At 42.8% G+C, this 23,969-nt stretch overlaps 1 protein-coding gene across 2 annotated transcripts; it reads left to right on the forward strand.

Moving 5' to 3' along the window:
* Positions 1 to 1,412: 1,412 nt before the first annotated feature.
* Positions 1,413 to 19,375, forward strand: SYT13 (synaptotagmin 13). 2 transcript variants are annotated; one of them, XM_071558600.1, is made up of 6 exons: positions 1,413 to 1,928; positions 6,984 to 7,206; positions 9,073 to 9,213; positions 10,818 to 11,131; positions 13,863 to 13,992; positions 14,959 to 19,375. In XM_071558600.1, the coding sequence occupies exons 1-6, from the start codon at positions 1,746 to 1,748 to the stop codon at positions 15,261 to 15,263; spliced, it is 1,296 nt and encodes a 431-aa protein (XP_071414701.1). In that variant the 5' UTR covers positions 1,413 to 1,745; the 3' UTR covers positions 15,264 to 19,375. The 2 variants fall into 2 exon arrangements, with proteins under 2 accessions (XP_071414701.1, XP_071414702.1); XM_071558601.1 differs by having other exon boundaries at positions 9,079 to 9,213.
* The last annotated feature ends 4,594 nt before the right edge of the window (positions 19,376 to 23,969 follow it).

Below are 23,969 nucleotides of genomic sequence, written 5' to 3' on the forward strand. Positions count from 1 at the left end.
TTTGTTCTTGTAAAGACAGGAGGTATTCCTTACATGGGCTGAGCTGAAGACCAGTTTCCATGGGATCAGCAATTTATTGGGGAGTTGTCTCTGCTTAAGGACTCTATTGTGATTTGGTTCTTGATGGGGAGTCAGGAGGGCTGGAAGTGTGGGGTGGAATGTATCTGACAAGCCTGGTAGAACAAGGAGAAGGCAAAATGACAGAATGCGCACTGTATCCATTGGGATGCTGCAGTGTTACAGAGAAATCTTTAACAATTAAAGTGAGAGTCAGATGCGTAAGGGAATTCTTGTGCTAGGGAGGTGAACATATCATCTATAATGGAAAAAAAACTGAGTAAGTTGTCATGAGTAAGATGTGAAACATCAAAAAAAAAAAGGGGCAAGAAAAATCTGTGCAGAACCTGAGCTCCACAAAGATAAAAAAATCCTGAATTTCTAAACATTTCTCTGTATGTAGTTAATTTTTTCCCCTGATCCATGGGCATCAACTGTATTCCAAAATAGAAAGACAAAGAAACTCCCAGTAGAACTGGGCATTTTTTTTCCAGAGCCTTATAAAGAATCTTTTGCATCTTGCTTACTAGTTCCACTCTGGCCCAGATATATAGCAACCAGAATTATAATCATTTTCTGGCCACTAGATTCTTCTTGTGAGGTACCCAGAAAAGGGTTATACATCTCCCAAGAAACATATCAAATGATAGCATTTATTATCCTCCTTCCCTTGCTGGGCATTCTGAGAAATAAGGCAAAAATAATTGAGTCAGAGAAAGATAATCATTCTGTCACCTGAAGAGAAAACTGGGACAGACACTTAGCCCTTCAAGTCTATTCATGTAGGTTCTTCTCCCATGCTCACCAGCCCACTGCCTGACACCAGTGTGGTAAGCAGTATGACTAATATCTAGCATATGTTGTTTGCTTTCTCATTCCCTCTGGAGGAAGCAGATTACAGACTAGTGTGTCTTATTTGGTAGGATTTTATGTTGTCTTTTTAAATAGAGGTGCTGCTTTGCATTGATCCTATTGAAAGCAGCTCCAAAAGGTTCAGACTCTGTGCTTTAATGGGAAAGTTGTGAGGTGTGCGACAGTGCTTAATTCTTGCCTGTGTTTGTTCTTCAGCCTCTGAAGAATGAGAAAGTTTTGCCTGACTTACATGCAGGCTTTACTCTGACTATAGAGCTATCATACAATGTTATCATAACAGGGCTTCGCATGGCAGCAGCTTTTGGCAGTCACTGTTTGCCTTAAAAGAGAAAAATCCAACCTCTTGAGCATATTGGGAAGCCAAGCCTGAGAAATATTGCTAGAGAGCTAATAAAACATTTTGATGCACTTTCTGTGAGTTAGCTAGCAAGGCCAGCCCCTTCTGCTGACGTCTTTCCTCTCTATCACACATCAGACTTTTCCCAGTGGAGCTGGAGAACAGGCTTCAATGAAAACTGCCTGTTTGCAGCTATATGGAGATTGCAGGCACCACAATCACTATTTCCTTTACCTGACCTGGAGCAGAACCTCCATCATCAGGATAGAAAGGTAGCCTTGTTGCCTAGCAAAGGTGGGATGATTTATCTGTGTCTCTAGATTGGTCCCTTTGCTTTGCTGCACAACAGAATTGCTTTCAGACTTCCAAGGAGAATGAAGCCAGGCTAGAATCAGAGTGAAACTGGGAGAGCTGCTCTCGCAGGGAGTAGGAGAGTCACAGGGTTTCTGAGCTTTCTGTTCCTGTGCAGTGCAGGACAATGGTTTTGTCTGCTCCAGTTATAGCTCTGGGGGCTACCTTAGGGACTGCAACTAGCATCCTTGCCCTCTGTGGTCTCACCTGCTTCTGCAAATGCAAGCAACCTGGGAAAGGACTCTCAGAAAAGGACCAAGAGGAGGAGACGGAAAACACTAAGCCCAGCGTGCTTCAGCCAGTCCAGCAAGTAAGACACAGTCTTTTATTTATTCAGTGGTTTTTCTTTAAATGCAGATGATGGGAATGCAACTTTCCTCTTGGGCTACTCAGCATGTGATTTTTGCTGCCTGTTTATCTGCTTACTGTGTTCAGGATGTAACAACATGCTAGTAGGAGGAGGAGTGAGGGAAAAACAGAGATGAGCTGTGTAACACACAGAATTACCAAAGAGGAGACAAATACCACATTGCTAAAGAGAAAGCTGCTAATGGCAAAAATAGGGAAGAAGGACTGGAAGTGATGCTTAGTTGTCGAGATAGATAGATCACAAGAGAAATAATTTCCTGAGAGAGAAGACTGAACTGTACCAGGTGACATGCAGCATTGTGAAGAAGTGATGACTCCTGCTGAGATCTCATATAGCAGCTATTTAACTCTGTTCACAGTATCTTACAGTTCCTGTGGGACAGTTCCTCATCAACAGCTGGTTTCTTGTGAAAGCCTTACCTCCTCCTCCCTCTGCCCCTCTAACTGAGGGGGTTAATTATGTGTGAAGTTAAAGCAATGCATTGTAATTATAATAAAAAGCAGGTGAGAATCTAGACTGTGATGACTAGACAATCTCATCACACTGAATTTCTTTTTCACTTACTGTAAGAGCAGTGGAGTATGAAGAGTGTCAGGTATCCTTGTGTGCTCTTTTATTCTTGTTAGAATCCAAATGCTCTGATTTACTCTTGAGCTCAGTGCAAGAGAGAGCAAGGCAAATCATAGGGCACTTCTAATATACCTATTAATGGGAATCTCTTCTTCAAAGGGAAATGTTAGATGATTTTCTTGGTTGACTATGGTCTTTATCATGAGCTATGGTCAGTCTCTGAAAGTACTACCTATTGGCTGTTGTTCCTGATATTTGTTTGTGCCTGCACCTTTTTCACATTCACTTAGCCATTCAGCCAAGTGTTATGCCAGAGTAGCCAATTCCAAAGGCCAGTGATCCACTGTACAACAGTCTTTGTTTGCCTTTTAATTATTTGAGCTGCCTATTATTTTTGTAGTCTTAAAGATTGTAGCAGGAGTCCTAATTGAACTCCTCTGTAATGTTTGTAATTAAATATTTAATCTCTCTCTGGCTTCCACTCTTAGGCTCTTAGTAGGAAAGAAACGTGGCATCTTCATGGTCCTGTTACAGTTTATTCTGAGGAAAGATGACCAAATCTACAAACTGTATTGACAGAACTGGTGCAGATACACAGAATGGCATTACCAGAACTTGTGATTGCAAGAGGGAGGAAGGGAGGTAAGGGAGGAAGGGAGGATGGCTCAACTGACCACGGATTAACATCTGCATGGGATTTAGGACTTCTCAAGAGATTACTGCTAATATTCTGAGCCTTCATCCATGAGCATGGTGAATAACCAGTTTGCATTTGCCTAGTACGAATTTCACCTGTTACTGTGTTTGGTAGCTTAGTTATGTCCTTTTCAGGCTCCTTTCTTGTCTTTTCTACTCTATACAGGGGATTTGCCAACACTTGTGTATAAGAATGTACAATGATGTTGAGATTTTCCAAGTTTACTGTTAATGTGAGTGACAAATGTGTAACTTTGACAGCCATATCACTTTGCATAGCAATTTTTGTAGCTGTTGTCTGGAGCAACACTACCCACAGATAACTTTACCATCAGGCTCTTTCTGTGAGAGACTTTGTTATTGTGATCTGCTAACTCTGGAACATCTCAAATCTTTATTTTAACTCCATCCTTAGATGGGACTTTTTTTCTTTTATACACCTTTTGGGAAATGTCTTGGGAAAGTGTCAATCCATCTTGGACCTTGTCCACTGGGGTGTTATTCTGCTTGCATGCCTGAAATAAGTACTAAGTCTCGATATTGTGCAATTAAGCCTCCAGAACCCAGCAGCTATTCAGTATTCACAATATTTCTACATTCATCAAGTTTTGCCATGATTTAGTTCAGTATATAGGGCATCAAATTATTCAACCTGCCCTCAATGTAACACTATTACCTGAGTGATTGCATTCTTGTAGCATTGTAGACTTTTTAATTTGAAGCATTATTTCTAGTGTTACTGGCTTTTGGGTGTTTTTAATGAAATCTGGCCAAATTGTAGCAGCCGAGTGAATATTCCATCACAGAAAGTGCTAAATGTTCTTAGTTTGCATATTCTGTATGTTTAGCAATTCTTTCCAATTAAAATAGTTTTTTTGCCAGGAACATGCATTTTCCTATGCTGTCACTGATTCAGAATCACTTTATATACCTTCAAGGAATTAATCTCAATTTGAGTTCAGAGCTTGTGAAATTTAATTATCTTTGTCTATGTTTTTAAATTGTTCTGTCAAGACTTTGTTCTGACTACATTAGTACACACTATGTCCTAGGCAGTGTTTGACATACCTAATTATTGAAGCCTGTCAGGGCCACTGATTCTGATAAACAGAGATGACAAAAGAAAGATGAAACAAGTCTGCATTTTATTCACTTGGCATGTCTCCCATGACAGCAATGCTTGTATCTGCTATAGGCAGGGGCTCCCTAGGGACATGCGCTGGATATGTGAGGAGGAAGAGTTCAAACACAAAGATACATCTACAGAACAATGAAAAACTGCTGTAAATATGCAAAGTCTCAGCAAAGCCTGCAGAATGAAGATTCTTAAATGGCAACAACCTGGTGCTTTGTTTGAGTGACACTGAGCAGGGACACAGAAGGGTCAGTTGCAGACTCCTTGCTACTTTCAGTGTATTTGATTTCATGTGTTTTTGCAAAACTGTCTGATCTGTCCTACTCATCTCTTTCTTTAAGACCATGCCACTGATTTGCAAAGAAAACTTCCACAGAGCACTGCTATGTAACTGGGTTAGCAGATAGCACTTTGGAAAAGAGCTGGCAGCAAAATAATAAACAGAGGCAGATGCAGTTGGAAAGGGGGTGGGCTAGTCCCACTGTGCTTGCATATGCCTCTCATCTCTAATTCTGCAGAGCAGACAGACAAGAAGAATATTTAGACCCAGTGGAGTTCTTAGTTGCTGTGAGTTGATGGATTTCCTGACTAAATGCCTGGCTTTTAGCAAGAGAAAGAAAAGATTGTAATAGCAATACCTCGAATTTGTATGGTGTTTTTCAATCCAAAGGATCTCAAAGTGCTTCATGTGCTAGCAGCACAATGCTGGTGTGTGGCTCTGGTGTGATGGCCAGTGCCTAGCAGGACAGCAGCCTTATGCAGCAGCCTCGGGAGAGAGAACAGCAGACTGACCACCATGTCAGGCACTGCATGTGTGCTGGATACAATGCCTCTGCACAACAAAAGCATCCTGGTTTTTCAAGCTGTTATCTAGTGATTCTTCACATATTGTGCTTGTTTGGTTTGCTTTCATTGTAGAAGAATGTAAAACTGCATTTAAGGTTTGGATGAGTAACTTCACATTCCCTAGAGGATTGATGAGGCTCACATCTCTGGAAGAGGGATCTCACTTACAGATCTACACCATATGACTTACATAATATCTAAACTCAGCTGAATGCTAGGGAGGATGGCACACAGTGACATCTTTCTTTCTCAACCCACTTCTCATTCAGAGCCCTTAAAATTAGATAAGACAAAATGCTGTGTTACATAGTAGACTTCCTAAACACTGATGCACTGGCTGCCTTGAAAAGATGAAGTAACTGCTCTAATTAGTTCTCTACCATTGCCAAGTGTATGTAACTACGGAAATATGATCTCCATAAGCAGAATATAACTAAATAGCCAACATCCAAGACTGCTCTTTCTTCAGCCTCTGCTTCTTGAGAAATAGGTATGATTCCTCTGGGCATACAAGCTGGGACCTTGAAGTCTCAACACAGCCAAGTGCTTCAGGGCATCATCTACAGTCATTATCAATAAGAAACATTAAGACCAATGAAAAACCTTAATTACAATTCTGAACCTTTTCTGTCTCACCCTCAATCATGACACAATATAGGCTGGCAGGTAGTATGTGGAGATAATCCCACTGCACAATAATCAACCAAAATGGCTGTTTTACTTCTGCTTTTTGACTCTCATGTTTGGAAACATTAATATAATCTGTTGCAAGGGTTGGAGTAATTTACTGGTCAGCTTTTATTTTTTCCCATTGATGAATCCAAATATACATGTATCAGGAATGATTTTAGCTGTAAACAGACTAGATTCTTTCTTGGGACACAAGATAAAGAGGACTGTTCCATTCCATTAAAATATTTTTCCTTGTTTAGGGAGAATAATTATGCCTTTGTGTCAGCCTTTGCTTGGACTCCCTGGGCATTGCACTGTCTTTCAGGTTCTTCGGCTCATTCCATGTTCATGATTCAGCATGGATTTGAAGTGTTAAGAACAAATTCAGAAATAAATTTAAATGTCAATCCCAGTATAATAAAGGGGAAATGCATATCTACAGACGTGTCTACAGAGCCGTGGGACAGTCCAAGAGGCTGAGACAACCATTGTATCAATTACTCTTGGTATTCCATTGCAGGGCTCATTTGTTCAACCAGTTCTCTTTTGTCTTACTACACCATGGTTGTACTTGCTTCACGTGACTCTATGACCTGTCTGCATTGCTAATACTTACTATGCACTCACATAAAATAGTACAAAATCTGTGGGTGGCTATAGCCTCTTGCTTTTACATTTGACTTAAAACATCAAGGTCAAAATTACCCTATGTCATTCAGAGAAAAATGAACTTAATTGTTAGTTTCCATGCTAAGGGGAAATACAGACTTATGAAAGTATTAACTGGTACAGAAACAGAAGAAAAATCAAATTATAAAAACATATCTTTATTGTTGCAATCAAACATCTGTTGATGAATAAATCTGAAAAGACATACACCAGGTAGAAGGGTATTACCTTTGGCAAGAAAATCTCAGGACATACAGGCAACGGTTTCTACAACCCAAGAAAAAATGATGGTAGGACTGGCCAGAGGCACCACTTTTTCTCTCTTTGTCTCAGCTCATTTAATGTTGAGAGAATTGGAAGAATTAATCCAATTAGTTCAAAGTAATAAACAAGGTTTTAATTTTCAGTTCAGCGTTAAGAAAACTGCAGAGCCAGTCCAGCCTCGAGCACTCCTGAAGTTTCCCAACATTTATGGCCCCAAACCAGTAGTAACTTCACCTGAAATTGTTAACTACACACAGTATTCTCTGAAGACAACAGAAGAACCAGCTACTGGAAAACATACTGGTTTGGATGAGAAAAGAATGAAGATACAAGTCAATGAAGAGCTGTTTGTTCTCCCTCAAAACGGTAGGAACTTTTTGGTCTTTAGTCTAACAATTGCTTTTCTAGGTGTAGATCTGTGATACTTCTGAGCATAATATGCTTTTTGTTACAGAAATAAATGTGAAAATGAAGACATGGGATGATTTTCTCTCTCCTATCATGAGCACTGTGATTTGTTTAATAGAAGGTAGTTATGGAGCTCATCAGGATATTCAGATAACAAAGCTGTAGTTTTGTCCTGTTGAAATGGTTTTTTTAACCTTAACATCTTTTTTGTTGAAAAATCTGGTTCACTGGTAGAAAACAGTCTGTAGAAAAGTTTTACTGAGAGCAGGTAACAGAGTATATGTAGAATATCTGGCAAAAATTTGGCAGAGTATTTCCTCCAGGACAAATGTTAGTTGTCCAGCAACCATCCTTGTCAGGGACAGTGGGGGTTGAAGCTTCTAATTTTCTCTGCTCCTTTTTTTCTACTAGTTTGGTGAGATGGTTTTGGCTTGTTGTAATGTGTAGTGAAACTGAAAGCTAACACCTCAAAAATTTTTGCCACACAGAATACCTGTTTCCCATCCAGCTCAAGGGGTAACACTCCAAAATCTGAAATATAAGATTTCTGGAGCCTGAGAGAAAATGCAGTGTCAGTTATATAGCTCTGGCAGCATTGTCTGGGTTGCTTCCATACTGATTTTTAATTTCACAGCTATCTTTTAACGGGATAATTGACTCTTCTGGCTATCACATCAATAAAACCTTCCTAAAGATTTGCCAGAGAGCCAATGCCATCTATCATGATTTTTATTGAATACTCTTTTTAGGGTTTTTTAATTGCTTGAGATTATATTTTTGCCCTTCTGGAAGGACAATTGCTACATTCGCTCCTTCACCCTGAGACTTGTGAGCATAGACAAGAAAGTACTATGGGAAGCAGCTGTGTTGGAGGAAGAGACTGTCTGAGCCACATCCTTAGGTGACAGAGAGAAGATTATAGGGTGAAGAGGATGAAGAATGATGGCCGCCTTTAGGCTAAAGCTTTATGTAAGTGTGTTGGTGTAAGGGCCTCTCCGCACTGCTAATGGCACAAGCAAGTTTCCTTCCTGCTGTGACTGATTTCATAGCTCAAGTGGTGCTAAGATTAAGCCAGAATTGTATTCTCTTTTTGATGCCCCAGTGAACTGGTTTGAACCATGTGTCTGAGACTTTTAGGAAGAAATGTGCTGGTCCCACTATTGTTTTCCATGTGAATCAGGACTGACCTGGCAGATAACATTTTTCGATGACAAAAATCTCTGGTTTCTCTTTTAGTCTTGCAACCTGTTTATTCAATATGAAATACATACTCAGATTCAAAATCACACATGATAAAACTGACTCATGGATTCCCAAGATCATTGTCTTCAATCTGATCAGGTGCTATGGAATGAGATGTCTTTTGCATGACAAAGACTTCATTAAACTCTGAAAAACAATTTAGAGAGGTCTGACCTAATGCAGAGTTGCACAGCAGCTCAAAAGCAGACTCATATTCTCATTAGAGAGAACATAAGATTTAATTTAACAATGCAAGTTAAAACAAAATAAAACAGTATAACAACTAATGAGTGTCATTTAGACACCTTGGCCTAGGCACAAGGTAAAAGAGCAAGTGTGTGAACCATCACAGAGAACAAGGTGGTGGACTGCAAAAGGCTTCTCCAGGTACTGCAGAAAAAGCTCAAAGTGTGAGTAAACAGAGTAAAAAGGAGATATGATTATGAAGGAAGAAGGAAAATAAATTATATTCCTGCATCCAAGGTGCAGGAATAGTAAGATATTTAGAAAAGCTGGGTCAAGACAGAGTAGATTTGCTCTCTTGGGAAGGTGAAGATCTGCTTGCTAAAGGAGTTATTTCAGTTCCAGGTGTGGTAAAGGATGTGTGTGTCACAGAGCACTTGAACCCCGAGAGGGCAGCCAGCTGTAACCAAGCCCCTGAGCTGCACTACTCCCTTGTGTATGATCAACAAAAGCCTGAGCTGCGTGTGGCCCTTCTGGAAGGTAAGGGGCAGAGCTCTTGTGATCTGAATGGTACAAGACACCTGTTGATTACATTTATGGGAAATTCCTCTACCTTAGAACCAACATGTGTCCCCAGGACCTTTGGATGTTTCACTGGTTTTGGGCTTGCAGAACTGAAATAAATACATGGCAATGTCACTGCTCAAAGTGAGGGAACTGGGCATGGCTTGGGAACAATTCTTTACACAGCTCAAAAACAGAATTCAGGAGCCAGGATCCACTCCTCCAATCCCAGACATGGTAGAAAGCAACCTCTTCTTCCTATTTTTCTCTTGGGGGGCAGGGGAAGGGGGTTACCATCTCCTTCCTCTTTCTACCTTTCATTCTTCAACTTGACCTACTCCCTACTGCCTCTTCCTCAAGTCAAGTCAAAGGCTGAGCTGGAGATGCCAGACATTTTAAGGAAGGCCGCTCTGGCTGTGCTTGGCCAGGCAGCCAGGGTCTGTGTTGCACTCTGAAGTGAGAACTGACAACAGTAAGAGCATCTCCACTCAGGGCTGGAGCATCATCAGTTCCACTGGGAAAGCAAAATAAGCTGACTGAATAATTCATGCACAGTGCAGATCTCTGTGGAAACCTAATCAAATCACACCCTCTGAAGTGAGAATTGAAAAGCTGCAGAATGGCAGCCACTGCTGTGGGCTTTCTGCCAGCAGCAAGCCCAGTTCCTCTCCTGTGTGGGCACCGACACCTGCTGACTGCCATCCTGGCACTCCTGCACATGCTCCACTGCCACCAGGACCAGGGTCTGCTTCCTAGTTCTGCTCCCCCGAGAAGCCAGGAGAGTCCTGGGACCCATGCTCTGTGGTCCCAGCAGCTCAGGAGCAGCTGCCTTTGGACTGGCTGCAGCAACAGCAGCAACTTTGCTCACAAAGCCTTGATACTCCATGACCCCTTGGAGGAAGGTGTGTTCCTCTTGTTGTGTAGAAGGCACTGCAATTCTGTTGATGCAATTGAAGAGGAGTGTGAAATGCCACTCTCATTCTAAGCTTTTTAACATAAAAGTGAAATAAAATTAGGGATTAATGTGTCTTGACACAGATCTTTTGGGCTGTGGGATGGCTTCTGATGGATTCATTTATCAGAGGTTGAACAAACCAAATGCAATAACCCTTAGACTTATCCTCCACTGCCCTGTGGGGGTGTATGTGTGCCAAAGGGGAAGTCTGTACCATCTCTAATATCTGTGACTGACCTTGCTGCTTTTAAAGTCTTTGTAAGAAGCTCTTTTTTTTTTTTTTTGCCAAGGTGAAAGTAAATAAGAGCTGCCAATCCCTGTGGCACACCATCTCATCCCATTGTTGTTTTGCATCCTTCAACAGAGCATGCTGCCTTGAACACAGCTGTTGCTTTCCCAAACATTAGTAGCATCCTTTTGCAGTGGAAGAAGGACAGGGACATTGTGCAGCATGAAGAAAACACCACAGCATGGGCTCATGGCTTAGTCTGCCCCATGCAAGTAGGAACAGGTGTCAATGTCTATGCAACTGTTTTATTTTATGGCTCTCAGGAAATAAGCAATTTATCCCCAGATATTTGAGGGTTTTCTTTTGTGAGAGGTCCTTACGATCAATCTTTTCCAGCTATGCATGGCAGAATGAGTGCAGACCAAGATGCCGGCTGCCATTGCTACATACTGGGCACGCTGATGAGCAAGTCTGGTATTGCTGAGGCCCAGACAGAGCTGAAGAAGAAAGTACTTCACACCCTTTGGGAGGAAGTCCTGCGATTCCCATTAATGGAGCAGGAGAGGCCAGAAGGGATACTGACTCTCACCCTGAGAAACTGCGACAAGTTCTCTAGACACAGCATCGTGGGGGAACTAAAACTGAATCTTGCTGAGATGGAGGAATCCTTTGGAAAGGCCCAATGGGAAAGGCTAAAGAGCCCAGAGAAGGTATGGACTCTGAATTAGTTTAATAAACTTCAAGCATGAGGCTGAATATTTGTCTAATATTTGTAAACCTTCCCCCTGACCCCCATACTGAAGCATCTGCTTTTTTAGCAATACTTAAGGAACAGCCTGTTCACAGCAATGGGCAGTTGTCACTTCAATGCACATGAAGGAGTCCTGACATACTGGGGACTCTGCCTTGGTCCAGCTTCACTACTACACACAGAAACAGGGCAGAATTCATTTCTTCTCCAGGCTGACAGCACAAGGTTAGCACCAACAGTACTGCTGAACAGTGCCCCAGTTTGAGCTGAGGATGTGCAGTGAAAGCTGAATTTGCGTCATCTGGGACCTGAGAGAGCCAAGCATTGCACAGACAGCTTATGTATACAGATCCTGAATCATTCATTGAGAACCGGAGAGAGGGAGTGAGGAAGAGTTGATCAAAAAAAGAGGAGCTATTTTTGACAGCATCCATCCAGGAGCAAAGTTAGTGAGCTTTGTTTAAAGTCTCACATTTGAAATGCCAGGAAGGGCAGAAATTTCATTTGTACCTTACCAGTAATTCTCCCACACACAAGGGAAGGAGCTCAGAGCAGAGCTTACAGCTAACCAGGTAGTGCAATTAGCATTCAGGAATTCATGGAGTCCTGTGAGCAATGCAAAGCACAGATACTGTAGACTGATAACCTTATCTTGTCTTCCTTCTCTGCCACTGCTTTGCTAATGACAGTGATGATAGTGGGTTCTTGCATAGCAACTTCTTTTTTGCGATTTCGTGGTGCCCTGCACGTAATTCACTGATGACCTCTTGATGTTTTTTATCCTTATTGTGGAAAAAAAGAAGACTAAATCTCTGATGGTTGTATGAATTTGCAAGGTTGCAGCATAAAATGTAGGATTTAATAGAAAAAAAACAACAAACCCAATCAAAAGAAAACAAAACCTGGAAGGGGGAAGGAAAAATACCTTTGGCTTGGCCTCTTCATGCAAAGCTCCACCACAGACCAACCACTGTAGGTTTTAGTTCCATGTGGATACAAGCTAGTCAAAAACTTGATCAGAGTACTAGGAGCTAGAGCATCATAAGCACAAAATGTGACCTGTGTACAATGTGTGTGTTTGTGTGCATACAAAGACCTACTCCCTCCCAGTCTCCACTGTATCTATCTGTGCCTGGAGCTACAGGAACCAAATTCTAGCCAAGAGTTATAGATTGGGATCTGGTGAGATGTAGTGGGGATAAATAAATAAAAGCAGCTTACGACTTACCTAAACTCTGGTTTTGTATTGAGGTGGTGTTTGGGTTTTTTCCTGTGTGTACAAACCCTATTACTTTGTAGGGGATATACAGGCATTTGAATCTGCCTCTGTTTTCATGTGTAGTTTTGTTTAAGGCTGACTTTGATTTAATACAGGATTTATGTAAGTGAAATGCATATAAGCCCTTCATTACTACCTGAGTGCATGAAAAATGATTTACTTGGGCTGACTAGGATTGAATTTCAGGTTCCCTTGCTAATGTCCTCCCACTTGATTTGTGCAGGACAAATTAGTCATTCAAACCAGACAGCAATGACAGCCATGTTTTCTGGAGGGTCAATCAGCTCACAGGGACCATACAGGGGCCTGTCCTTGCATGTTTCAAGTAACCGTCTGAAAACTTAATTTGAAATATTTATGGCTCACTTAGTATTAAGAACGCAGAGCACAGAAATGGCCTACAGAAGGGCTGTCTGCCCTAGAGGATGTAGATCATGCTAAGGAGTCCAAAGGGAGTCCATTGGATTGACACTGGCTTTTTAGAACTGTTCTGGGTCATTAACCTCACACTAAACCAGATTTCTGTCACAAGCTCCCACTCACTGAGAGAATAACTGCTCCACTTTCATCCATTGCCACAGGCTGTCAGCTCACAGTGTGGGATTTCTCTCCTTCCGCACCAGATCCTGAGGAGGAAACAGCACTGCTGTCCCAGAGGAGAGTGGTGGAGGCGTGGCTGTCTCTAGGCTTCTGCCTCAAGGGCTGCTTGTCCAGGGCAAGTGGGACAGAAGGGTGGTTATGGGGAAAAAGGAAAAGGATGTCTCCTACAGGGGCAGCAGGGATTGTTGCTCACAGTCCTGAGGGAAGGCAGTTGGGAAGGAAGAGTAAAGTACTGTGACAAGCTCAGAGGATTTTGTCTTGGCTGGGTTTTTTCCCATACCAAGTAGGGTGTCAGAAAAAGGGTAGCTCCAGCTCCAGGTCTGACTCAGCCCCGGGCATCACCTGTGCTTTTCCAGGGAGCTCTACACTCCTGCTGGGCAGCGTGGGCTGGGGGCTATATCCTGTCAGAGCATCCTGGGAAATGGAGCAGCTGAAACAAAAAGTGAATTATAATAAGCAGTAATGGAAGTAGTGGGCATAAATACAGAGCAGCTAGATGGTCTCTCAAAATAGGAGTAGCTGACTACTTTCATTGTATTCCAGACCCAAATTTTCTTCTTCTGACTAAATATTCCACTAAAAGTCGATGCTAGAAACCAGTTACTTTCCAGCAATGTAAAAATTCAGTAACTCACATGACTGGGGCCTTATGAGTGGAGGAACCTTTCAGACATCTTTGGCAGGTTTGTACAAGGACAGAGAGGCAACTTCATTGGTCCATGGCTTTCCACCAGTCTTGCACTACTTAGTTTTTCTAATGTAATGGCCAAGATTATAATAAAAAATTAACCTTCTGTCTCTCCATTTCCAGGAGCCATCCACGGGCCATGGGGAGGTTCTGCTCTCTATTAGCTACCTGCCAGCAGCTAACCGCCTTCTGGTGGTGATCATTAAGGCTAAAAATCTCCACTCCAAGCAGCTGAAAGATCTACTTGACAGTGGTGAGTGTAATAGCAGGGAAACAGACTGTTGTTTCTGCTATTATGTAAATCCAGAAAGCAAGTAGAAGGGTGATGTTTGGCAAAAAAAAAAAAAATACAAAGTTGATGTTTGGCTTAGAACACCAAAGAGATTTGAATAATTTCTAAAAGGTGAAAACCAAGTATGTCCCAGATCAATATTTCTAATGTGCTCTCTCTCAGTCTGATGTCACCAGTGTAAATTCTCTTGTATTTTTGGGTGCAGTTTTGGGCACCACAATATAAAAAAAGCCATTAAGGTATTAGAGAGCATTCAAAGAAGGGTCACAAGGATAGTGAAGGGTCTGGAGGGGAAGCCTTATGAGAAGCAGCTGAGGTCACTTCATTTGTTCAGCCTAGAGGAGAGGAGACTGAGGGGAGATCTCATTGCAGTCTAAAACCTTCTCACAAGGGGAAGTGGAGGCGCAGGCACTGTGATCTCTTCACTCTCATGACCAGTGAGTGACAGAACTTGAGAAAATGGCATGAAACTGAATCAGGGGAAGGTTAGGCTGGATATCAGGAAAAGGTTTTTCACTTGGAGAGCGGTTGAGCACTGGAATAGGCTCCCCAGGGAAGTGGTCACAGCGCCAAGCTTGTGTGAGTTCAAGAAGTGTTTGGACAAACACATGGTGTGATTCTTGGGATGCCCTGCACAGGTGCACAAGTTGGATTTGATGGGTCCCTTCCAACTCAGCCTCTCCCCCTCCCCTCCCTCTCTCCTCTCCTCTCCTCTCCTCTCCTCTCCTCTCCTCTCCTCTCCTCTCCTCTCCTCTCCTCTCCTCTCCTCTCCTCTCCTCTCCTCTCCTCTCCTCTCCTCTCCTCTCCTCTCCTCTCCTCTCCTCTCCTCTCCTCTCCTCTCCTCTCCTCTCCTCTCCTCTCCTCTCCTCTCCTCTCCTCTCCTCTCCTCTCTCATTAATATGGTGTCTCTTTCCACTTCCTATACAGATGTCTCTGTCAAGGTGACACTGAGGCATCAGTCCTTGAAGCTGAAGAAGAAGCAGACCAAACGTGCAAAACACAAGATCAACCCTGTGTGGAATGAGATGATCATGTTTGAGGTGCCTCATGAGCTTCTGCGTGCCTCCAGCGTGGAGCTGGAAATGCTGAGCCAGGATGGTGCTGGGCAGAGCCACGTGATTGGCAAATGCAATCTGGGCTTACATGTCACAGGCACAGAGAGAAACCACTGGGAAGAAATGCTGAGGAATCCCAGGAGACAGATAGCTATGTGGCACCAGCTCCACATGTAGGCTTATCATGATTACTGACAACGAGATTTACACCAGGCCTCTGAGCCTGGGGAAATAAGCTGCATTTCACCTTCCATCTTCTCCTCCACAAAGTTTCGCAGCACAGAACTGTTAGTACACCACCCTTCTCTGATTTTCCTGCCAATCCTGGCCAAGGAAACTGTTTGGAAAAGGTATTTAAAGGATAATCTCTCACTTACTCAAGTGGTTCTCTCGAACAAGGAGTTTGGCTGCCTGAATGACATGAATTAACATTATCAGCCTGCCCATTGTTATTTCTGTGAGATCTCTATGTCTGTAGAGGAGCAGAGGGGAGCCAAGTTATCATGGAAATGTAAGCCACTCTTTGGCATCACTGTCCTCGAGTTCCTTGACGAGTGCTGGCCCCACAATCACAAACAAGCAACTGTTTTTACCAGTCTCTGCTTTCCATAATACCTGACAAGACTGAGAGAAATGAAGATCACAGAACTTTCATGGCAGACATAAAGTACCAGTATGAACGAGAGAGTGAAGACAACGTGCAGGAAATGGATACCTAGAAAGAGACACAGAACTAAGGGAGAGAACAGAGGTAGAAGAAAGGGTGAGACAGTCAACACCATAATTCTGTGCAGCCTTTGAAGCAAACACTGCCAAATAAGAAGTCAAACACGTTCCATTACTTCTGTTTCCTGGAAAGTTTGATACCCTCTATTCAGGATTCATGAAAACTGCTGAAAATATGAATGTTTCAGGACCCTTTAGCAGAATGCCGGTATCCTATCTTTCTACAGTGTCACCCAGGAAGACCCTAAACATGAGAAAAAGGGAATTGTTTATGTTACCTCCAAAAAATTGGACCAAATCTTTCTGTTTATTGCCATCTTTTCTGTTTGGGTTTTTCTGAGATAGAAAATTTCAAATACTCTAAACATATTCCATGCAACATTTAAAACTAGGCAAAAGAAGTGGGATCATGTCATACCTTAGCAGCTGATAGATGGTTTTGGTTTGACAGATACTATTTCACTCAAACATTCATTGCAACATTACTAGAAGACAACCCTCAAGAACTGCCATGTATTTCAGCACTTCCAGACAGAAGGAATTCACTGACCAGATAGATTCTCTAGGGCTTGTTTTGGGTTTTTTGTGTGTGTGAACTTTGAAGATTTCATGTGGCTTAAATGTTACTTTTTACTGCCCTTTATTTTTGCGTGTAGATGGACTGAAAGTCTGGCATTGGCAGTGATGATGTCCCATAAGCATACTGCTTGTCCTACTACTTTTTTTCAAGTAGTAGATACAACTTTAAGGGCCTTCCATGGGGACAAGGCATCCCCAAATCTGAAAACAAAACTATATAATTCATAGCACTGAAAATCTCAGAGAACTTCATATTTGCAGGGTCAGATTGACCCTCTGTTTAAATCAAAATATTAAGCTAAGCTTTACCTAGTACCCATCCCATTTTGATGGTGCAGTCAAATAAGTCAAATAAGTCTAGCAGATTTTCAAGTGAAGGCTGCCATCCTGTTGGCAAAGGGAAAACAACAGAACCAGTGTCTGAAAACTGGCTGAAGCACCAGGCACAAAGGGTTATGAACAGGGGAATGAAGTTCTGCTGAAAGTCAGTAACTAATGATGACTGAGGCCAGTAATGAGACTGAAAGTGTTCAACATCTTCATAAATGACCTAGACAATGGAGCAGAGCATGCTCTTAGCAAGTTTGTAGGTGATGCAAAATTGGGAGTATTGGTTGATACATGAGGCAGTTGTGCTGACATTCAGAGGGATGCTGAGAGGCTGGAGAAATGGGCTAACAGGAACCTTCATAAATTCAACATGGAGTTGTGCAAAGTCCTGTACCTGGGGAAGAACAACCCTATGTACCAGTGAAGGGGTGGGGGCTGACCATCTGGAAAGCAGCTTTTCAGAAAAAGACTGGGGTGTTATGGTGAACACCAAACTGAACATGAGCCAGCAGTGTGGTCTTGCAGCACAGAAGGCCAACAGTGTCAGTAGGTCAATAGTAATGATCCTCCCTCTCTATTCAGCACTGATGAGGGCACATCTGGAGTGCCCAGTGCAAAAAAGATATGGAATTTCTGGAAAGAGTGCAGCAAATGGCTATGAAGATATTTAAGGGACTGGAGCATCTTCTGTAAGAGGAGAGGCTCAGAGAGCGGGAACTTTCAAGATCAGTAAGTATAGATACCTGATCTGGGAGAGGACAAAAGAAGATAGAGCCAGACTCTTCAGTGGTGTCCAGTGATAGGACAAGAGGCAAGGGCACAAATTGCAATATAATAAATTCCATTTGGACACATGAAAACAATTAAAGAAAAAACCTTTTTTCACTGTGAGTATAGTCAAACACTGGAACAAGTTGTCAAGAGAGGTTGTTAGGAGTCCCCATCCTTGGAAACATTCACAATCTGATGAGATAGAGCATAAACAACCTGTTCTAATTTATCCCACTTTGAGCGGGGGTGGCTTTGGGCAACATAATCTCCAGAGGCCCTTTGTATCCTCAGTAATAGATCTGTGATTCTGTGAAGAGATTGATAATGTTGATGCACACTGAAAACTATTATCTTTACACTACTATTCCCTTTATGAGTGGTGTAGTCAGGGTTACAGGATCATTTTGAAGAGATGATAAAACCAGCTTTGACCAAACAGACAAACAGAAAAGCTAAGTATCTTATGAATCTTATAGCCGTTGTTTCCCTCTCTGATATTGACCTAGGGGAGATGTAAACCAAAAAAGAAAATTGGCTTCTTGTTTTGCTCTATGGAGTTTTGTTTATTAACAAAAAGTTGTAGGATACTATGAGTAAACTAGACACAGGGGTCTAGTTGATCATGAATTCTCAATAGTTTCTGTCATCGTGATACCTATAAATTTGGAATAATTATTTCCATTGAAGTGCAAAACTCATTGGAATGTTGGCCTACTCTACATATAGGTTCCTGGCAGTACTGTGATTCTTTTAGGGATAATGACAATTGGCTGGTGCTGGAAAGCCTGAAGGGCCAAATATTTGCCTTGCTGCCAAGAGAGTACAATAAGCATCCTGCTTATTTTACTGAGCCTTTTAAAATATCTTGATGTCTGATTGTAAACAACATTATCTGCAGCATTTAAAAGCATAGCTCCTCAGAACCTGACTTAGCTGTGACAAAACAATGTCCTCTCTTTTACAGCAGAATACATGTATAGACACTACTTAACCACAAATCTGTCTTAGGAGCAAAGTGGTGCCATCAGTGTTAGTGAATGGCATTGTTCCGTCGTTTGCTGCAATGAGATTTAATGGGAAAGAGAGGAGTGAAAATGCATGCATCTTTCCCGGCTGCATCATTCTTTCTGTCTGGCATTTTCGCCTGGAATGAATATTCTTCGCCATCAGTGCAGCCTGAACACAGGCTGCCAGGTGTTCCTGGAAGGAGGCAGACACTCGCTGCGCCTGACAGCGGACACGTAATGGGTGTGAGGAATGCTGCGTACGTGTGGTACCGGAGGGGCTGGGACGCCCAGCCGGGCTCTTTTGAACTCTAATAGGAGCCGTTTGCCATCGCATTCCATCGTCTGTCCAGGGCTCTGCCCTCATCCCCCCGAGCCGCCTGTGTAGCAATACCTGTGTGCTCCTGAGTCTCAGCACCCGAAGGGCCGAAAGGCCGGAGGTGCTAAACTGTGCCAGCAACCAAACGACCGGGAGCGCTTTTGGTAGATGACGTCATGACTATAAATGCAAAGTATTTGCAAATGTCATTGCATCAAGCAGCTTCAGCAACACAAGCTGTCCAAGCATCCCTGAAGTGCAATAAGGCCAGAGGACAGAACCAGACAGCGCAGTGGTTTTCAGCTCCTGAAGCTGAAAATATAGGAAGATCAGCAAACACCACTATCTATTAAATTAAACAGTGCTGCTTATAAATTGCATCATACGATAAAAAGCAAAAAAAAAAAATGATCCTAAGCTATATGTGTGACCAAAAGCAGCCAGTGGCTAGTGCATGGTTGGACTGATTTTTCTGCCTGACACAACAATTAACATGAAGAAGCTGGGAGCCAAGAGACTGTAGGGTGGAAGTAAAAAAAAAAAAAAAAGAAAGAAAAAAACCAAAAGGGAAGGCATGGGGCGGTCTACCTGATCAGGATGAATGATGAATGACCCTTTACATTAAGGGCCAGAGTTGCAAGTTTAAGGACAGAGACCCACAGTCCCTCATCCAGTGACAAAACTCTAACAATGTGCCTACTCTAGAACAGAATGAGAAATGCGGCTCCCGTATTGTATCCAGCTTCGTCTGGGAGAGATGGTTTCCTGATGTGACCTCTGGTCAGAGGAGGGGTCTGAGAGGCCAGAGGAAATTACTTGTGATTATATTAAGGAGTTGCTTGGTTAAAATATAGATTGTAGCCACATTTTGTTTTGCCTCAATCTGCCCACAGAGCTAGATCTTCCCATAGAAATTATCTAATTTGATTTTAGGCCATTTGTGCTAGAGTAGAAAGATTAATAAGCAGAAATCATCAACAGTCACCAAAACACCTCTGAGATGTTTTAGGCTCATTACTACTCTCAGCATCCTTCCCCAGGTGTAAGGGGACAGCTGCTCTCCTGTAAGGGTAACATTTTTCCAGTGCAGAGTTTTACCCTCAATTGTCCCAAATATTCTTGCATGGATATAGGAACCATGTTTGCATTGCAAAGAGGTCATACATCAGAAAGTAATGGAAAATTCCCTTCAGCAGGGCTGGGAACCTTTTCAGGCTCTACTATTCTCTCAGATCCTACTGTGCTTTCCACACCTTGTTGAATAGTACCATGCATTTTGCTTGCATCTGTCATCAGTATTATATGGCAGTAGCATCCAAACCCACTGGGCTTTTTTTCTTTTTTTTCAGAATGAAGTAGGTTGTAATTCGAGCTCTAGAAATACAGCCCAAGGCTTGCCCAAATTTTCCTGATGTCTAAGAGGAGTTGAATACAATGACTTCATATGAGCTGGAAGCTAAGTGGCTTGGACCACGCTTCTTGAACTCTTTTGAAGGTCAATTTGAAGTTTGATTGAATTGAAGGACAGAGCTTTGACAGCATTTTTTATGTGTTTCAGAATTTAACTAGGTATTAAAATGTATTAGGTTCATTTGCTAAAAGGTTCATTTGCTAAATGTCATGAGTAAATAATAACACTTGATACTTAATATTATTTCTTCTGTTTTCAAAATGCACAAGAATAGTAGCAAAGTGAAGTAGTAATGTGTGGCCTTCCAGCATGAGAAGGCTTTTCTGCTTACTTGGTCCTTTGTGTCCCAGTATGTTTATTGTTTGACAAGACTTTATATTGTTCTCACAATCCAAAGCACAAAACCAGAGCATGATGCTCATCCATTGTGTCTAATATTAAGCACAACATGTCAAACACTGCAAGTAAATAATTCCAAGCTGTACCAACACTGTGTCTGCATTGTTTACTCTAGGGTAAGTCCCCTCTGCTTGCAGCTCATGTCAGGGGCACAGAGTGCTGGGAGAAGTTAACAGAGGATCCTCTGAAGAGTGTCATCAAGGGTTGGGTGTGCGGTAAGAAGGGGAACAGTCAACAATACAGTCCTATCCTGGGCAAGCATAGGAAATCTATTGGCTTCTGCAGCAGAGTAGCAGCTAAACAAAGCTACAAAGTCTTTCCAGCAGCTGCTAGTGGGTTAGGGAATAGGATCAGGGAACCAGGTTCCCCCAGACACTGGCTCCATCTCTGAAACAAAACTAAGAAATCAATTTAGATTTCTGCCCCCCCGGCCCCCCCTTTTTTTTTTTTGCCAGCCTCAGTACTGGTGATGTTGATGATACTCTGTAAACCATGCATCTATAAGGAGGAATACATATTTAGTTGACCTAATACCATCACTGGAATTAGCTGGTTCCTAACAAGACACAGAGATCAAAGAGTGCACATAAAAGTAAGAGAAAACATTTTTGGAGCAAGAGTGGGAAGTATTTACCTCATTGACAGTTTGGGGGCACTCTTACCCATCACAGTCAGTGTTAAAGCACAAGGAGAATAAACAAAGGCAGTCTGCCAGAGCCCCAGGCTGCTACTGGCTTCATAGAGAGAGGTGCCACCAGCCTGTCAGCTGCACAGCAAGGCTGATGCTGCTGAAGAATTTTCTGTAGAGGTGAAGGGAAAGTAGTTTCATGGGTAGTTGAATGCAAGTGGTGCATTTGTCAGGGACAATCCTCCTGGCCTAAGGGAGATTCATGGAGGGTTCCTCAGTAATTCCCAGCCCAGCATATTGAAAAGCTGTAATAGCTACCACAGAACCATTCTTAACTCTGTTGTTTATTGTCACTTCAGATTTATTAGAAGCTTTTTTCCCCTGCAGTATTTAAAAATTAAAATGGGACTGTCCTGTAATCCTCTGTTTGCCAGGACTGAGTGTAACCTAATCCAGCAGCTGTATCACAGCCATTGCCACTGCTCGTTCTGAAGGTGGGCTGCCAGTTCCTCCACTTCCCTGAGCTCCTAGTGATCAGTGAGGATGGGGCACCAAGATGCCCCTGAGAAGACAGGTCAGACCTGAAACCTACACATTATGTAGTTGTCCAGAAAGCTCTGTCAAGTACCACAAAGTACAGTGGTGGCCCAGAGTGCAGCTCTGCAAACCCTGACCCCCTGCTGCACATAGCTATACATCACAGCATTGGGACCTCTGTAAGGCTCTCCCACCCCTGTGTGCCTTCAGGGGTAGCACCAGCATCCCCAGAAATAGGGCTGACAGCTATGCAAACACCACATTTGTTTTTCTTCTTGATCATAACAATTTCACACAGGGACTTCAGAGAGTCAAAAAGTCTAGTTAGTGCATATACTTTTCTGTGGGAGCCTTTGATTATCCTGCAGATATTTTTAGAGTCACTTGCAAATGAGCTGCAGCTCTATTTATGTGGCAACAGCTCTGACAGAAACAGCCTCTGGTCCTATGTGCCCACTGCTCTGTGACACCACAGAGCCAGACTTGGCATTACCCAAACACTTGCCCGTGCTCTCTGGTTTAAACATCCTGGAGGGTACCTGTTTAAACCCCCATATGTGCTCAGGTACCTGTGCTTTCCCTTCCACCTCAGGAGAGTCAGATAGGGAAGACGGCCCTCAGGAAGAGTTGCAAACCCCCTCACATTATGCCTGCAAGCTCCCAGCATCACAGGCACCTGTCCTCCTGTTTCCGGGAAGAAACAACACATTCAGTTCTTTTGCTAAATCAAGTATCAAGTGCCAGCTGCTGACAACAGCCATCTCCATGGAGCATGTCCAGGACACGAGCAGAGCTGGGTAAGAGTGCACCAGGCTTTAATGCCATGACAACCATCACAGAGGAATTTTTCAATTTCCTTTACGCTCATACTGACATGAGAATCAGTGCTCCTAAAAAAGAAGGGTACCTTTAGCCCTAGAGCAGATGAATTTGTGCAAGCTTCCCTTCTTGACAAAAGCTCTGACTGTACTTTTCTTTAAGGGATCTTGCTTTTAAGTCCTTGGTTTGAAGTTATCAGCAAGGAGGTTGATCACTGCCAATGGTGATGAACAAGAGGCCACAGCACAAAACTGCCTATAGGAATGCATTTCACAAGCAGCTCTGACTCTTAACACATGGCTGAGCTGCTGAAAGTAAAGCTTTGTCCTGCTCTGTGTGCTGCCAATTGACTGGCAAAGGCAAAACCCCAGAGATGAGGTTTCAACTGCTGACTGCCCAGTGTCCAGCGAACCCAGTGCCCATTAAACTGGAGTTAAGCCCTGACAACCACCAGGATTTTGCTGGGCTTTCTTACTGCTCAAAACTAAACTATTTTAAATTACTACAGTGAAAGTTGCCAGAAAATGGCAAACAGTTTGCAATATGTGGACTGCAGGATGACTCGGAGCAGTCAGTAAAACAATTGTTTCTTTTGGATCACTCATTTGGGAGTATTTTCACTTCTCGGCCTAAAAACTGCCATTCACTTAACAGCTCCTGTGGCTACTCTCCATTGTTAAAATTTGGAGGCATTCACTATGAAACGAAAATTCCTGCACAGCCCATTACCTGCAGGGACTGATGGGTCCACATGCATGCTATCCCTGGGCCCAGAGCCCTGGAAGCCCAAACCTCCCACAAAGCCAGAATTTCCACCCAAATTTCCACTCCTTTGCAAGAACTAGCAAGCTGCACTGGCATCTTGCAACCAGAACAGCCACCAGAGCAACACAGCTGGACATCAGGTTAAATCCCAAGACTATGAGCACCTCTGTGACCATGGAGCCTCAAACTGAGCACAAACTGCTTTTTATACCACATATATCTATTGCATAAACTGTTGCCAGAGGGGTAAACTGCTTGCCCACTTCATCTATCATTTGCTTATCCACTGGTGGCTCCATTCCTAAGACCAACTGGAAAACTTTGATCCCCCAGATCTTATTAAATAGAAGAGGCAGTCCTGTGGATGCTTTCATCTCTACATACTGAAATCAGCAACACTATTGGTATCAACACTTGCAGTATGCAGTCCCACACAAAGGATCCATACCATCGGCTGCACAGCTTGTTCCTCTGTTTTCTGTTCCTGACACTGAGACATGGACACACTTGCAGCTGAGCGAGCAACTTTTTGTGCTGGAAGGGGGATTTTTTTCTGCCTATGTTTCTCTCTAGCTATGGTTGCCACTCTGTAGCA

The sequence above is a fragment of the Pithys albifrons genome, chromosome 6 (assembly GCF_047495875.1).
Source record: "Pithys albifrons albifrons isolate INPA30051 chromosome 6, PitAlb_v1, whole genome shotgun sequence".
NCBI lineage: Eukaryota > Metazoa > Chordata > Aves > Passeriformes > Thamnophilidae > Pithys > Pithys albifrons.